The sequence below is a fragment of the Anser brachyrhynchus genome, assembly GCF_964034855.1.
Source record: "Anser brachyrhynchus genome assembly, chromosome: 1".
NCBI lineage: Eukaryota > Metazoa > Chordata > Aves > Anseriformes > Anatidae > Anser > Anser brachyrhynchus.
This window is the reverse complement of record NC_137694.1, coordinates 13,623,363-13,639,545: the sequence shown is the minus strand read 5'-3', so window position 1 is coordinate 13,639,545 and position 16,183 is coordinate 13,623,363. Positions and strand designations below refer to the sequence as shown.

The following is a 16,183-nucleotide window of genomic DNA, read 5'->3' as shown; positions in this document are numbered from 1 at the left end:
GCAATGCTTTAAAATAGAAATAAATACCCAAAGGTACAGTGCATATCTTTTCTATACAGACACAGTTTCACGATGGTATGAAGTACATTTATAGGGAAGATCAAGATGCAATCGCTGTTGGGTAGGCCAAGAAAGAGAAAAGATGACAGTCCATTTTTTATTTCTATTTCATTTCAGGCATTGGTGAGTTATTAGATAATGTGCAGCTTGCTCCAAGCTCTGGAGGTAGGTGATCAGGATGGCAGTCCTTGTCACCTGATGTAACATCACCTGCTGTGTGTTTGCCTACAGCACAGCTGTCAGTCGGATGGAAACTCCATCTACTTCCATGGGACAGAAGGCAGCGAGTTCAATTTTGCCACGACCCGGGACGTGGACCTCTCCACAGAGGACGCACAGGAGCAGTGGGCAGAAGAGTTTGAGAGCCAGCCAAAAGGGTGAGTGCCTGGGCAGTGCTGGAAGCATGTGTGCAGTCAGGAAATTGAGTAAACGGAGAATGGCATTACATCTTTGCAGCTTATTTAGGCAAAATTGTAGCTGTAATAAAAAGTGATACAGTAAGTAACCAGTGATTGTGGATGTTGGGAGCAAACAAGTCACGAAAGCCCAGGAGGAACAGTCTTGGCAATTCTGTCACTGAAGTTTTTAATGAAAAAAGTTGTGCTTGCAGATTATATACTGATTTCAAATAAACTCATGATGTTAATCTGTTTCTTTCATTCTGTCACACCTGAGAGCTGCTAACTCGTATGTGTATCAAACAAGATTCCTCAAAAAACTCATCCTCCCTCTAAATGCCTGCTGTGGACCACACTTTGGCCCATGCAGAACAGCAAAAGTGGAAGTCATACCACTTTTATCAAAACATAAGTGAGCTTTTCAAAAACAAAAGTGTACTGGTAGAGAAGCACGACTTTATATTCAATCATTTTATATGCCTCAGTGTATAAATTCTGACAAAAAGAAAATAACCAACAACTTCAATGTGGTCTTAATTCTTTTTTTTTGTTTGTTTTATTTTTAAGAAAAAGAATTTCATTAGTGTCTGTAACCTGAGGGCAATGAGGAACACACACTGTTAATTTATGGGTCTCTGCTGAATGTTGATTTTAACCTACAAAGTACTTCAGGTCATTAGCAGCTGATTCAGATGCTGCCTATGTTGTGCTGAAACTGAAGAGCACCTTTTGAGAAATACATGCTAATGCAGCCTGTGAACACCTGGGTTGTCTGGGGCTTCAGAAAAAATATTTGTCGTGAACTCCTACCCAGTTTGAATAACCAACCCATGACATAGTGGGTAGTAAACTCTGTTGTTGCCATGTCATTTCAGAAATTTCTATTTCACACAAAAGAAAGAAAATGCTTACATGTGAGTTGTGTGTTAGGTGACCACGTGGGATATGTCTGAGATGTTGTCTCAGTCTCTTTACATCTTGAAAAAGCTGGGTGGGAGGGTTACCTGGGGATATCTGCCTCGTCTATAGATCCTGCTCTGCTGGACTAGACATTTAGTTAAACCCCTCATCATCAGTGGTTCTAATCAAGGCACTTCCTTCCTAGATAATTCTTAAACCACAAAAAATTACTTTCAATAGGAAATTCTCCAGGGAGCAGAAGTACTGAAATCAATTATTTATACTATACCTTAGTGATCAAATGAATGGTTTCTCCAAATACTACATTTTCAGTTTCACACAGCATCTCATTCCAGCTGCATCTACCACTGCTCTCAGCTAGGGGCCAGACAGATATATTTTGCACTCCCACCCTGCATGCAGTGACAGGAACCCAACACTGCCCTTGGACCCCTGCATGTAAAGTCGCTGCGGTGTGGCAGCATGCCCTGGCAGGGGGTCACTTTGTTTTCCAAGGCAATAAGTAGCCTGCTCAAGTCCTTGTAACTTTTGTCTTTCTATTTATTTATTTATTTATTTTAAAATTCCATTTTATATTTGAAACTTCCTTCTTTATATCAACAGTTGATATAAGAATGGAGGTCTAAACTACATGCAGCCATGAATAAACACTGAATGAATACGCTTCCTTAATTCCTTCTTAGATAAATATTTTTGAATGATTTTTGAACTATGTTTGAGATATTGTTTTGCCATGAAGGGCAATGAAGGACATGTTACAGGGTGCAACTATTCACAGCAGGCTTGAGCAGGAAATAACAATTCTATTCTGTGAAAAATTACAAGATTTAGAAGTTTGGTAGTTTGTTTGGTTTGCTTTTGGTTTGGTTTGGTTTGGTTGCTTCTGTATTTCTGTACTGGAGAGAAAATAGGCTTTTCAAGATGTCATTCAAAACTAAAAGAAAATAGGGTAGGGATAAGAGCAGTTTGCTGGGACATAAAATATTCCAGAGCCGACTGCCAATAATGGGCTAGAGCAGACGTTGAACATCGCTCTTGGACATCCAGGCTGGGAATCCAGCCTCCCACCTCTTTGATCAAAAACTCCTCCTGGGATCCAAGGACATTTCCTTGAAACTACCACGTCTTTGCAAAGACTTTTGTTAGAGCTGATCAACGTCTGATCAAAATTCCTCAGTGATTTCTATGACATATCTCATACTTAAGAATTACAGACTGTATGTTTTGTAACCATAACAACTATAAAATGGATGAAGATTTATAGTCCTGCAGTTTAAGCCTTCAGTTTGACCTAATATAGTGTATCCCAACATAGAGTTTTCTATTTACAGAATTCAGTAGGAAATGAGGGTCCAGTTCTTCCGTTGTATGAATAACTTAATTGCTTGGTGGACCACAGGTCCAGAAAGTTGTGGGAGTGTGTCTCTGCTCCCATCTCTCATGCTGGGAGTATAGGAAATACCCGTGCCCAGAGAAAAATATGTCACTGGGGTCATAATCTGGGAACAGGGACAGCTGCAAGTAGCTTCAGCTGCCTCACTTTCCCCTTCCACTTTGAGAAGTGGTAATGTTTCAACTCCAGGGAATGTGTGGTTTCCATTTCATTTAGCCTGGTTGCTTTCTCTACTATAACCCCAACATACGCTTTCACCAAGATCATCAGGATTTGAGGCTGGGTAGGAAAGAGTACTCACCTTGCTTTCTGCCTGCCCCCCACTATCGCTTTGACAGCTCCCAGACATCCCAGAACAGCTGTGTCTGTGGCTACTGCCACAGCACTTGCATGAGCAGAGATGTTTTTGGGTGATGGTCACTAAATGGCCCGAGTTGTACCAAGGAAAGACCCATTCCCAGCAGTGACAGGGAACAGCTGGGACCCAGCATGTCGGTGAGAGTCTTTAGAGCTCAGGCTATTTGTCACCATCAGTTTTCAGAATGAGAATTGGGCTCCACATCGCGCATTATTTTCAAATATTTCCCCTGTGTTTCTAGCCACTATTTTCTGTGCTGTCAAAATTTTCTGAGAAGAGTGCTCCAGAGGAGTGCAGTGGAGGTTTTCAATGCTTTATACATGAGAGAGCCTGCAAGATGTTCTCAGACTCCCTGTTTTAATGTCAGCTGGAAGCTGGCAGCTCTCAAAGAACAGGCAAAAGCATCACTCGCATGGGAGAGCAAAAGGAAGCTCACGTACGGATCACCACCACCTTCCTTTGTGCCAAATGTACTGAGATGAGACGTCTGAAGGAGCTCAACACTCAGGGCAGAGGAGCTGATTGTTGTTAGTGACATTGATCAGTATTTTTTAAATCCCTTGCATAAGGCAGTAGGCTACGTGGATAGAGGTTGCTGTTGGTACCACGCATCTTCCCACTGGCATTCTGTTTCTCTTTAATCACATAAATTGGGGTCTGATCCTAAAAGTGGACAGGTCTTCATATCCAAAGATAGGGACGCCTTTGTTGTCTCTGGCAGATGTATTTCAGCTTGGGACATTCTTGTCCAGTAAATCTTATTTAGGCCTATATATCAGCCCATCATTTGTTTTGTAAAGAAGAATTTCAAGAGTCATGTGAGAGATAAATGTATCCAAATGTAATATTTAATCAAGAACATCTACATCTTTGTCACGCCATCACCAAGAGACTTTCTCCGTTTATCTTTGCAGACGTTATTTTCATTTATTTTTATTAAAGTGCCAGTTATTTCATGTTGTATAATTTTCTGGTTTTCATTATAATGCTGCATAAAGGGAAAGGATCCCTGGAAACCTCCATGATCTGCATCATTCATGACCTCAAGTTGTTTTGTGGGTCAGGAAAGCGAGTGTTTTAATTGAGCTAAATAGAGCATACAAAAGATAAATGGAGCGTTGTGAGATTTTGTCATGTAAGTTAAAGTAGGCACAACCGTTTAATTCGGTATTTGTCTTCATCCCAAGAGACCCATTTTCAAAACTGTGTTTGGATTATATTGCACATTACCTTTAAAATGTCTGCACAACTAAAGTTCTCTGTTCAGAATTAGGGTTAGGTTAAACTCTGCTTCCACGAGCGTGTTTATATCTGTATCATAAAAGCCCTTCAGTGACGCTAATCTTGCTAATTCCTGTATAAATGACTGACAGTTTTAAAGCAGGATTTTCAGACAGGCATAGTGTTGGTCTGTCACAGCTTAGGTCAATAAGAAAGCCAGCAGCTTTTAAGAAGATCTTAAAAATACATTTTGAAATAGTTTGAATGTTTAAGCTGATAAACAGACTGCTAAATTGATGTAATTACAATTTTTGAAACTTTCATACTTCACATTGGTGCTTGAGATTTTTTCTGCTAGAAGTGGCAGGAAATGGTTTTGCCATCCCTCAAAGATTTCAGATCTTAAATTTTTCTCATTCATCCTGAATCACACTGGCCAGTTAAGTGACTGGATTATCAAGATGTAACAATTCTAAGTAATTTCATTGCTTTATCAGGCTTATAATTTTAAAATATTTCATTATGAATTAAAACTTCAACATCAATAATTATGTATCAAACTGAAATAAAGTACAGATTTTCCAGTTTCTAATCTTTCAAAATATTTTAATCAAGTTTTAAAGAAACCAAGGGTTTCATAATGAAAACATATTTTCAAGAAAAATATTTAATTGAAAATTTCTGCAACAGCTCTTTTAATTATCACTGAATAAAAAATAAGAGAAAATGTTGTACAGAAAAACTGAGAAAGTTCATATCATCACATATTAGAAACACAGCGGTCTTTTCCTCATACTCTATTCATGTGTTTGTTAAAAACTGTTACCCTAAATGCTCAAAAAGATGAAAAGAGAGCATTTTCAGCTATTACGTACATATCTAATGACTGCATAGCGAATATGGGAGACATGCCTTTTCAAGTTTGATTAATCTATAAAGCTTTTATTACACAATATGAAACAGAAGGCAGATGTATTTTAAACATTTTCATGACAGAAAAATAATGAATAATACAACACTAAATATTTGGTAATAAAAGCCAAAGCTTCAGGGTTTTTTTAGTATTTGCACTTTTCTGCCAATTGATTTTTAAAAAGTACGTTACTTTTATTTTAGGCTGAATTTAGAAACTAGTATTGAATATATAAGTAAATTTGTAACAATCACATTTGAAAAAGCATTTTGTTGTACTCTGTGACAGCAGAAGCAGCTACTTTTGCGTGTAAAAATTAACTCCTAGAACATGTTTTGTGTGAGTTGCTCAGTAACATGCTGCTGCACGTTCTCTTGCCACTGTTGACTTCTCCAGGTGGGACGTATTCGGCGCTGTCATTGGTACCGAGTGTGGGACGCTGGAGTCTGGCTCAGCTATGGTATTTCTCAGAGATGGAGAAAGAAAAATATGCACTCCATATATTGACACTACAGGTTATGGGAACTTAAGGTTTTATTTCAGTATGGGTAAGTATGTACTCTTAATATAATAAAATGGGGGGCATGTGAGATTTAAATTGCACAATATGCATTAGAAATATTTTTAAAACTCTTTGCAAGTGGTTAGCTTTGATCCATGACTACGATGCCACAGAGATGTAAGACAGACAAATCTTGGTCAGACTGGAAGTCTGCCCTTCTAGACACCTGCACGGGTATGAAACCATAGTGGGCTCACAAATAGCCCTCCCAGAAATATTCTCACGGATGTCACTGACTTGCAGGTGAAAACCTTTTTTAGCCAGACAGGACATTCTAGGTTTAGTAGCCCATGGTGGACTTTGCTTCCATGGGTTTACCCAGCTATTTTTGGTTGGTATAAACATTTAGCTCCAGTTTAAAACAGTTTAATATAGATGTTACATGAAGGTGCCTCTGTAAAAGGTCAGTGTCACATCTACTGAGAGGTGGTCAGTAGAGTTGCTGGAAAAATTCATTCAGTTCACCATGAGACATGCTAGACCAGCTGAGCAATTCTCTGGACCCTCTTGACTGCATGGGTTGGATGTCTTTTGATATAAAGGAAGCTTAAGCACCTGCTGCACACGTAGTTGTGGGCTGACCCAACGTCAGTCCTCAGGCAGGATTCATTGCACAAACACAGGCTGTTGTTGGTGGTGTCCAAGAGTACCTGCACAGTGCTGGCGGATATAATGCAGGACTTGTGGGAGAGTCACAGCCTGCTGGAGTAGCAGGTGGGTCAGGCAGGACCCTCCACAGTGCCTAATGTGGTCCTCAGCAGTACTGTTTCAACTGAACCTGTCTGTTGTCTCCACAAGATCCTGTAGCAACCCCATAGTTTAACAATTCTTCCCATGAAGAATGATGTTCTAGTCGTGTACCTTCTAATTTCACTCAATTCCCCTTACTGCTTGTGTTAGAAGAGGTGGTCTCATATCTTTATCAACCCCACCACACCACAGAGGATTTTAAACACCTGTCATATCCCCCCTCAGTCTTGTCTATGCAGACCCTGGTGTTAATCCATCCGTGTCAACAGAGTTGCACCTGAGGATGAGGTGAGAGTAGCACAGAAGCGGGACAGCCTTACCTGGCTGAACACGGCATATTTTCTGCTCAAAAGCTCTTAGTTCATCACTATATTCATAAACATTTTCTTCTTCTAATGTATTAACCCAGGGTGAGATTCATCTCTGGTACACAAAAAATGCCATTGAGCTTTGGAGCCTTGGAGAAGGCATCCCTTGTGGAAAGAACTGATGTGCTGATAGCATCATCTGTGGACCTTTCCTGTCGGAACAAAGTGCAACCTCAGTGGTTTACTGGGGCTAAGAAAGAAGCCTGTCCTGTCACTGCCCCTTCACTGTTTTTGTCAGTGCAACTGCATTAGTTCAGTGTTGTAACAAGTCAAAACTCCTATGGATACTGTGGCTATCATTCAGTAACTTACAGTGTTTTTCCACAACTCTTATTTTGCACATAAAGGAAATTGCATTATGTTATTCTCTCAACACCATGTTTAGAGGAGGTGAGGATTTTTGTTTAAAGGTAGAGAATAATAGAATAATAAAGGAGGAAGCAGAGACTAAACTTGTGACCTCCACAAGCAAACTTCTGAATCAACAAGAAAAAAACACCCTGTATTTAATGAGTGGAAGGCTTCGTGTTGTCATCCTAAATTGTCACACATCTCCTCTGTGTTACATGAATTACCAATAAAGCACAGGAAAAAGAGGATGCTTTTTTTCCAGTTCTTCCAAGCATTACAACACCTGCAAGAGAAACAGGAAAGAAATTTGCTCAACCTTCTGAACTTAGGGGAGAAGTTGTCGGCACATGCAGGCACAGAGGATAGTGGGATATCATTTGAAAATGTGTTCTGTGTGGTTTTGTACATTAAGTAAATTACAGTTTAATTATTCAAGCAAGCAGAGAATTTGAATGGACATAAGCATGTTCCTTATTGCAGTATAAGAAACTATATAAGTATACATACACATAAGAAACACACATCTTATCTAGCTCTCTAGACTGCTTTGCCTGTTCCATTCCAGGAGTTGGCCATCTGTAGTGAAAAAAAAGCAGAGAAAGTGTTTCATATATGCAACCTTCCTACTTTATAGATAGTTCAAAGAACCTTCCTCATCCTGTTTTTTGCTGATTTTTTTTTAATGCCTGCAATACATCCAGTGTACAGGGAAACTACAGGTTTCCTGTTCCAGTTACAGATATTCTGGTTTAAAAACCTTTTTCCAGAACATGAAACTAGTGTGATGATGTCCATCTTTTAACTATAATGTAGTGCTTAATGCTCAATCTTGCCAATACATCCTCTCTTCCAGAGAAGGTTATTAAATGTTTTGGGTTCTACCAATATGAAGATATCTGAAATCCTGCCTCATCCCTGTGAGGTGACATCACGCACATTTTGTGTGATACAGTAGATTCCATACGTCCTTTTTAGGATATGGTATAGACAATAGAAGAAGATGCACAACAAATAAGGCACACAGCAATCTTCCTCCTTTTCTGCTTAGACAAGTTCTCAGCTGCCAGACTATCAGCCGAGAGGTATTTGAGGTCCTCATATACAGTGTGTGGCTGCACAGAGTGTGAATACAAGATACCAGGTTACTGATCTAGTCCTAACAGACAAGAACTCAAAAAGCAGAGTGTTTCCATGTAAACGGGATTTAAAACATACAGATAGAAGTATTGCTTTGGGCACAGCATTTTCTATTTAAATTGTTTCGATAAGCTGATTAAGAGAGTTACTTGAGGTTTTCATTATTGTCAACCCCTTGATCTCCGGCATGGTGTACCTATCTGATCAAATAGTTCTTATACAGTATGTCCTTGGGGCTTGTGTTCTTTTGTTTCATATCTTAAGTTAAATAACATCTGGTTGTAATTATTTTTGTAATTATGGCTGTGTAATATCATCCCACTTTCCACTAAAAACAGCTTCAATGATATTTTTTTTCTCTCTCTCAAACGTGTGTTGTATAGGGGGAACTTGTGATTCTGGAGAATCCCATGAAAATGATGTCATGCTTTATGCCAAGATTGAAGGCAGGAGGGAACACATAGCTCTCGATACCCTGACCTATGCTGCTTACAAGGTAAATTGTCTTAGACAAAGTAGGTGGATGGGATGGATAGATCAATCTATTCCTAAGCCATTATAACAATGTTGTATGTTGAATTGCACAGGGACAAACGTGACCTTTCCAAGCACATAAATCATACACAGCTCTTGCAGTGAAAGGGTGCCTTTGCAAAACAGCTCTGTGGTTACTTCTGACAACTCCACCCCTGAGCAGTACGGTGGCATTGGCTACGATAACAGGCAAATGGGCAACAGGCCCATGTTCAGTCATCAGCTGAAAACTTTGGTGATTACATCTCCTCACAAATAACTACCCTTTTCTCCATTCAAGCTCCTGCCAGCCACAGTGTGGTATTCAGGAGTTTCCTTCTGAGAACGTTAAGTCAGTGGCTAGGAGCGGAGTGACTAAGAAATGCCTGGATGTCTTTTCCTGGATATCTTTTCCTGAAAATTACATATTTTATTCATTTTCTTTTCATTTTAATACAGCTGTGTGCCCTTTAGAGGGTCTGTAGGAGTACAGGCATGAACCCAGCAACAGAAGGCTGTTGCTGACCACGTTCACAAGCAGCTTCCCTTCTGCTGTTATTGCTGCCTCCTTCACACCACATTTACCTCCCCACCACCACCCTCAGGCAGGGCAGTAGAGACTTGAGCTTGCTGTCGGGTTCCTTCCTGTCTAGGGCAAGGAGAGACTCAGGCCATGTCTACTCTGAATAACGCAGCTCTGAGGGACCCTTAGTGTGCTGCTGTAAAAAAAGACAGATAACAGAAATCAATACACAAAAATGCATGTGATATGTATGCAGGTGCATGTGTTGTGGATTCAAATTCAGTATGTTTTATGCACTGTGTAGGAAACTTGGTGGTAAAGATGCATCTGATTTCAGCCAGAGGTCTGTGTGCATTTTCTTTGTAATTCTAGCATTCAGAAAATAAATGTTTATAGTTACATTAGGGCTTGGCCTGAATTCAGTTGAATCACTTGCATTGTTTCATTGTACGTGGTTTCCCTCCTCTCCTGGTTCTGTGTGAAACACAGGGTAGAACTTTTTCAAAACTAAGGAAACTGTAATTGTAAAATAATAAAAAATTAAATGTGGAATTCAGGGAGCAACAGGATCTGAATTTATACTGAATTCATTGTGGAGCTTTTTTTAAAGCGAGCAGTTTTCAAGCTGACATCCTCTTTTGACATAATAAAGTTCCAATTACGTAGCTTTTGGACAAAGGCTAGAGTTCATAAAGTAGTGTTTTCATTTATTTCAGCAACATAACATCCTCCCTACTAGCCTGTGAACTCATACCCTTACTCCCTTCTCACATATTCAGGCTCGACCTGCAGTTATACTGCATTTCTTTGTGAGATGAAAGGCTGCAGGGCGAGATTCATCTTCCAACTGAGCACTGATAAAATAAACATATTTTTCAGAACACAGAAGATACAGTGTCTTTTCTACAGTGTCTTTACAACCAAACAAACTGATCCCACTAAGGTGATAAGCAGCACTGGTACCCAGAGTACTAATAGCTAGGCATATAGTACAAAATAACTCTTATTTGGGGTCTTCTGTGGAAAAAGGGGGCTAAAACAAAAGTTAACAATCAATGGGCATGTTTTTTTCAGCACATTTGAAGCAGCTTTCTTAATTTAAAAAATAATTTCCATGTAACCTTTTTTAATATTACTTGTTTTATTTAAGCCTGATTTAATTTCTTTTAAAGGTTCCATCCTTGGTTTCTGTTGTCATTAGTCCGGACCTGCAGACTCCTGCAACCAAGTTTTGCCTGAAACAAAAGAGTCACCAAGGCCACAACAGGAATGTCTGGGCTGTGGATTACTTCCACGTCCTTCCAGTACTCCCTTCCACGGCGACTCACATGATCCAGTTTTCCATCAATTTGGGTTGTGGAACTTATCAGCCCGGTAACAGGTACAACAGGCAAAATTTCTCTTTCAATTATCAGCTTTCCAGAACATTTTGTTTCTTAGCATCTATATACTTTTCTTAGTCCATTCTGAAATATGCTTATGATTTCAAACTATTTGCTTCAGTTTCTAATGGCAATGAGATTTATCTCTAAATATAAAGGATAAGGATATGTATTAGGGGGAAGGTGTTAAAGGCAGTGGCAGAAAAGTCCCCTCATGACCTCCCAGAGATTATTCATGCCACAAGCATGTAATTCTTGTAAGACTGGTGACAAGCAGCCCTCATCTTGAACATCATCAGTGTGAGGACCTCACTGCCCACAGAGTGACCACAGAACTCTTTTGCTGGCTTCATTTCACTGGGACATTCAGTGCGTTTATTTTCCCAGAAAGTTAAGGGGGAGGGAAAGGGGAGGAAGGAAGTAATCTGCTGCTCTGTATTTTATAGAATCATAGAAGATGACCACCTCAGGTCATCTAGTGAAACCTCCTTCTGCAAGTGGGATTATTGTCAGGTCAGCCGAGGCTTCGCCTGTCCATGACTTGAAAACCTCCATGGATGGACATTGTGCAACCCCTCTGGGTGACCTTCACAAACTAAAAAGTGTTTCCTAATATCCAGTCTCAAACCCTGCAGCCACATCTTTATGGACATTGCCCCATGCTACTGTGCCTGCCACAACTGAGGAGAGTTCGGCCCCTTTGTGAGCGCCCTCTGCACCATCACAGGCTGTCCTTCCTCACCAAGCTGAACAGGTTGGCTCCCCAGCCCCTCCATGCTCAGTGCTTGAGACCACAGACACCTTGGTCAGTCATCCTCAGCTGCACCTCTCTGGTTTCTTAACATCCTTCTTCAAGTGGGGTAACCAAAACCAAACACAACATTCCAGAGGTGGCCTCACTAGTGCAGAGTACCCCAATACATATTCAGGAAGCTATCTATTCCTTCACAATCCCTTTATCTCTATATACATGTGAGAGTTTATCCTGATATTTTTGAGGTTTAAGTTCATTTTTTTTCCAGAGTGAGAGCCAAGAGTTTGAAGTAGGTGACTGCAACTGCTTTCACATCCATAGCCCATGACATCTTCTTCCGTCTGAAAGAGCTGCACTATTTCTGACAGTCCTAGTAGCCATGCAGAGCAGCAGAATTTAAGGAGCAGCAAAAGCCAAGGCATCACACATATTTGATAGGAAAGGAAGACAACATTCTACATAGAATGTGAAAATTTTTCACGTAAACACTCCTGGCTTGTAAACATGCTTTATGAAGTATCCATCTTAAATATGTTGTTATCTAATGGGGATTAGTATGTATTTTGAAAGATTAATATTCTTCATTCACATAAACTATTTCTGAAGTAGAAGTGTTCTTCAAAACAAAAGAAGCACTAGGTCCCCATAAACACTATTTGTATTTCCCAAATACAGCAGCATTTCCCACCTCCTGGTCTACAGCATTATTCATAATTCCTTCAATGCTGCAAACGTGAGAGACTTGTTCATCATATATTCAGTAAATTTGACCCTCCAAGGTCAAATGGTTAAACCAAAAATGAACGAGTCAAAACCTCTGTAAACCATTTTAACACAAACTTTTGATATCGCAGTGATGGTATACTTATATAAAGTAATATTGTCAGCAAATTATAATGAAAAGGAAAAGTTATAATCCAATAATTTAGTACTGAGGTGATGAATTATGACTTTTATAATGTTCCATTGATATTACTTAAAACAGAATATTACAAGCTAATTATATGGTGGAAATTACAAGAGTATCTCGGTAGAATACTAAATCCTTAATAAATCAAGCACTTCTTACATTACCCTTGCAAGGTCTTCAGAATGTGAGATAGGTAAGGATTTCCTTATACTCCTAGAATGTAAATACTGTTTTATTAAATATGCAGTAGAACAGGGAGAGAACAATTCTTTTTGCTTTATGCAAACTGATCTTGTCAATGAACTTCTGAAAATGTGAATTTGATAACCACTTGTCATAGACTCAGTGGATGGTCTCATAGCTCTTTTCTGCTTCTCTAATGTCTTTATCTGTGCATGGTTGGTTTGGTTTACTGCTAGTCTATGAAATCAGAGAAGAGCAGGCTTTTTCCTGGAAAACCCGGAGTTTTCTCATATGGTTATGGCCCTGTGACTCAGAAAACTCACCACTGAATGCTCCAGGCTCTGTGAGATGGAGGAAGCCTCCAAAGACCAATACAGCTGGGCAGCACAGAGGCTCCTGCAGCTCCTGAGACTGCTTTCCATAGGGCTTTCTGAAGGGTGTCTTCCACAGGTCCCCTCCACCCTTCAGCAGTTCTGGGCAGGACCTGGCCATTTCCCTATTCCATACTGCGTTTCTGATCTCCATCTAGGCATGATGGGGGAAGGAGGCAGGTGACTCCTGGAAGGATTAAAGGATATTTTAATATTTGTCAGCGGTGGAGGTGAAGAGACAGACAATGCATGAGCAACCAGTGCTCTCTTACCAACTTCAGCAGCTGGCAATTATGCAAGTCCTGTGCTCACATGATGCTGTCTGGCTCTGATGAATCCAAGTTTTCTCATTATTTTTGAAACCACAATCAGTATGGTTCTATTGAGATATAAGGGTAACATCAGGTCATTTTAACTCAGAATAAAAACACTAGCTAGATGGTGGTCGAACAAGGATTAAGTGTTAAGACAGACCTCAGCATCTGATACAGGCTACCTGTTTTGGTTTTTAACCATTCAGATTTGTTTCGTGTTTGTATTTTCAGGATTTTTGTTATTAAAGTATACTCAACATCATTGCATGTCTCAGCATCAGTTGTCAGGAATAGCAGATCTGGGGATTTCTCTGTGGTGGTATTCTCTAGTGGTGGTATTTCCACTTGCCTGTCTCTGCCATGTAGGCTCACCGTGCCTTTCTCCTTCCTTTCCCTCACTGTGTTATCAGCGTCAGCTTGGAATTTTCCACCAACCATGGCCGCTCCTGGGCCCTGCTCCACACCGAGTGTTTGCCTGAGATCTGTGCTGGGCCTCATCTCCCCCACAGCACTGTCTACGCCTCTGAAAACTACAGTGGGTGAGTATTCTGTGCAAACCTGAGATGAGAGATTAGAGACAGATATGAATTATGGGGGACAGAAGAAAGCAGCAAAGCACACCACCCCATGTCATCTTTCATTTTTGACTAGCTGAGCACAGCATGGAAGGAGTGTTCTGGTCTCCCTGGCTGCCCAGTAATGAAATTTGAAAAATATGAGGCTGTCATATAATATTATTTTTTCTGACGCTATAGGTAAATTAAAAAAAAAAAAAAACTGGGGACAGCATGCTGGTAAGAGAAAAGTTATATCCTGTCAAAGCCACAAAAGTTTTTCTTTTCATTCAGAGGAACCATCAGTCAAAGCCATATTTACATCCTCAGACACCTTTACTCACTTGGAATCCTTATGGTGGGTTACAATGAAGTGCATCCTCTGCACTTCAGCAGGTGGAGGCGTTGTTAGAATCACTTTCTTACATCAGCCCTTCTCTTTATTAAGTGTCTTCAGGGCTGTTCTGGCTGTGAAGTGAACTTGTCATCCCATGGCTGTACATCCCTCTGCATCCCAATTTCCGTAGACACTTCAGAGCAATGTGTATGACCATGAGAAGAACGAGTAGCTGAAGCATTGGCATGGTCTGGTGACCCTCCATTTCTGTACCATTTTCATAGGAGCCATTACCCCTGGTGTGTGTAGCGGGTGCAGTCCCTGTGGATGATATGAGAGTGATGGCCCAGAGAGACAGTAGGCCAGATCCTCCATGCCCCACTTCTCATCCCCAGGGCTTTCCACCCAACAGAGTTCAGTTGCACTGAAAGGTTTAATTCAGGATGCAATTTAGGAGGTGTTCATCGGGATGGAGAAGCTGCTATAGATCTTTGCTGGCTTCAGGTATTCACACAGGGAAAAAAAAATGCTGGGTTTTATAATGTAATAATTAACATTCATATATTTTTGAAAATATCATAAGCCATGCTTTGTTGCTTTTTTCATTTATACTTTCTAAAGCTGCAGTATCTTAATTGGTTTATTGAGCAAATTTTAGTATAAATAATTCTCACCAAGCTTGCAGTGCAAGCAAATGTATCCAGTCACTTAATGAGTATCGATGTAAAACAGAATTTGTGTTATATGATATGTATTTCAGGTGGAACCGAATAACTATTCCCCTTCCCAATGCGGCATTAACAAGTGACACAAGAATTCGGTGGAGGCAAACAGGACCAATCCTTGGAAATATGTGGGCAATCGATAATAGTCAGTATTCTTACCAACAACCATGCTACATCTGAAGAATAATTTTTTATGCTGCTCCAAGTAAACATTTTCCAGAATCAGAGGTCACAAGATTTTCAGTTTGTAAAATTTTTGTTCTTATCTTCAGTCAGTAACAATTGCATTTTGAAGCCAAAGGGGAATTCTGTCCTTTGAAAAGATAGTCTAGCAGCTTACCCCTTTATTTCTTTTAATTGAATGCTTTCTAGGTAAAAATATTTGTGTCAATAACCTGATATAACATTTCCTCTGACTGCTTAGTCCAAATTACATAAATAGGTACCGCACTGTGCTATTAAGGACACGAACTGTGCCACCCTAAGCAGTAGTTACAGCAGCTGGGACATATTTTTCCTGTCTGGACATAGAAGACCTTCATAAAACAATGTTGCTACCAAAATACTGACAAAACTTTTACATTGTTTACAGTATCTCAAGGGGGGAAGGACCATCTGTAACAGGGAACTGGTCTTCTTTTAGGAAATGATTTTTCATGTACCTGTGTTTTTTTAAATGGATGTGATGAACTGAGAGGAGCTTATAGTTACACATCTGTTTATAAAACATACTGCAGAGGATACTATAGTAAATATTTTAAAGCACAGAAAAATATTTTGGAACACAAAATAAAATATATACATTGCATGAAAAGGAGGAGAAAGCATGTTTGAAAGGAGTAAGAATGAGCAGGTGCGAAGTTTTTAGTTTGCTCATTAACCTCAAATGCTTGGGACTACGTAAACTACATCCAGAATTTGTTTTGCTAGCTGTATGCATTAAGTATGTACTATAAAACTTTACAGTGATGTACAATAGCCTGTGAAATTTTGTAGTAATTCCTAATAAGGTTTGATATGGAGCCTGGCAATGGTAAATATTGTCACATTTTGCAAAATTCTTAAAACAGATTAATGCCTCATTTTGAAAAGAAAATGCTTGAAGCTGCCTCAATGGTGCAATGCCACAAATTAAAGTTTTTCACAAAAAGTAAAGAAAATTACTCTCTTAATCACATTAGTGGT

At 39.8% G+C, this 16,183-nt stretch overlaps 1 protein-coding gene across 1 annotated transcript in view; it reads left to right on the top strand.

Annotated features, from left to right (window-relative positions):
- RELN (reelin) overlaps positions 1–16,183 on the top strand; it is a 293,615-nt gene that overhangs the window by 177,897 nt on the left and 99,535 nt on the right. Inside the window, exons 11-16 of the mRNA XM_080575334.1 lie at positions 292–437; positions 5,661–5,812; positions 8,816–8,928; positions 10,641–10,849; positions 13,793–13,921; positions 15,034–15,143. Coding sequence (XP_080431460.1) covers positions 292–437; positions 5,661–5,812; positions 8,816–8,928; positions 10,641–10,849; positions 13,793–13,921; positions 15,034–15,143 — 859 coding nt within the window. The remainder of the gene's footprint in view (positions 1–291; positions 438–5,660; positions 5,813–8,815; positions 8,929–10,640; positions 10,850–13,792; positions 13,922–15,033; positions 15,144–16,183) is intronic.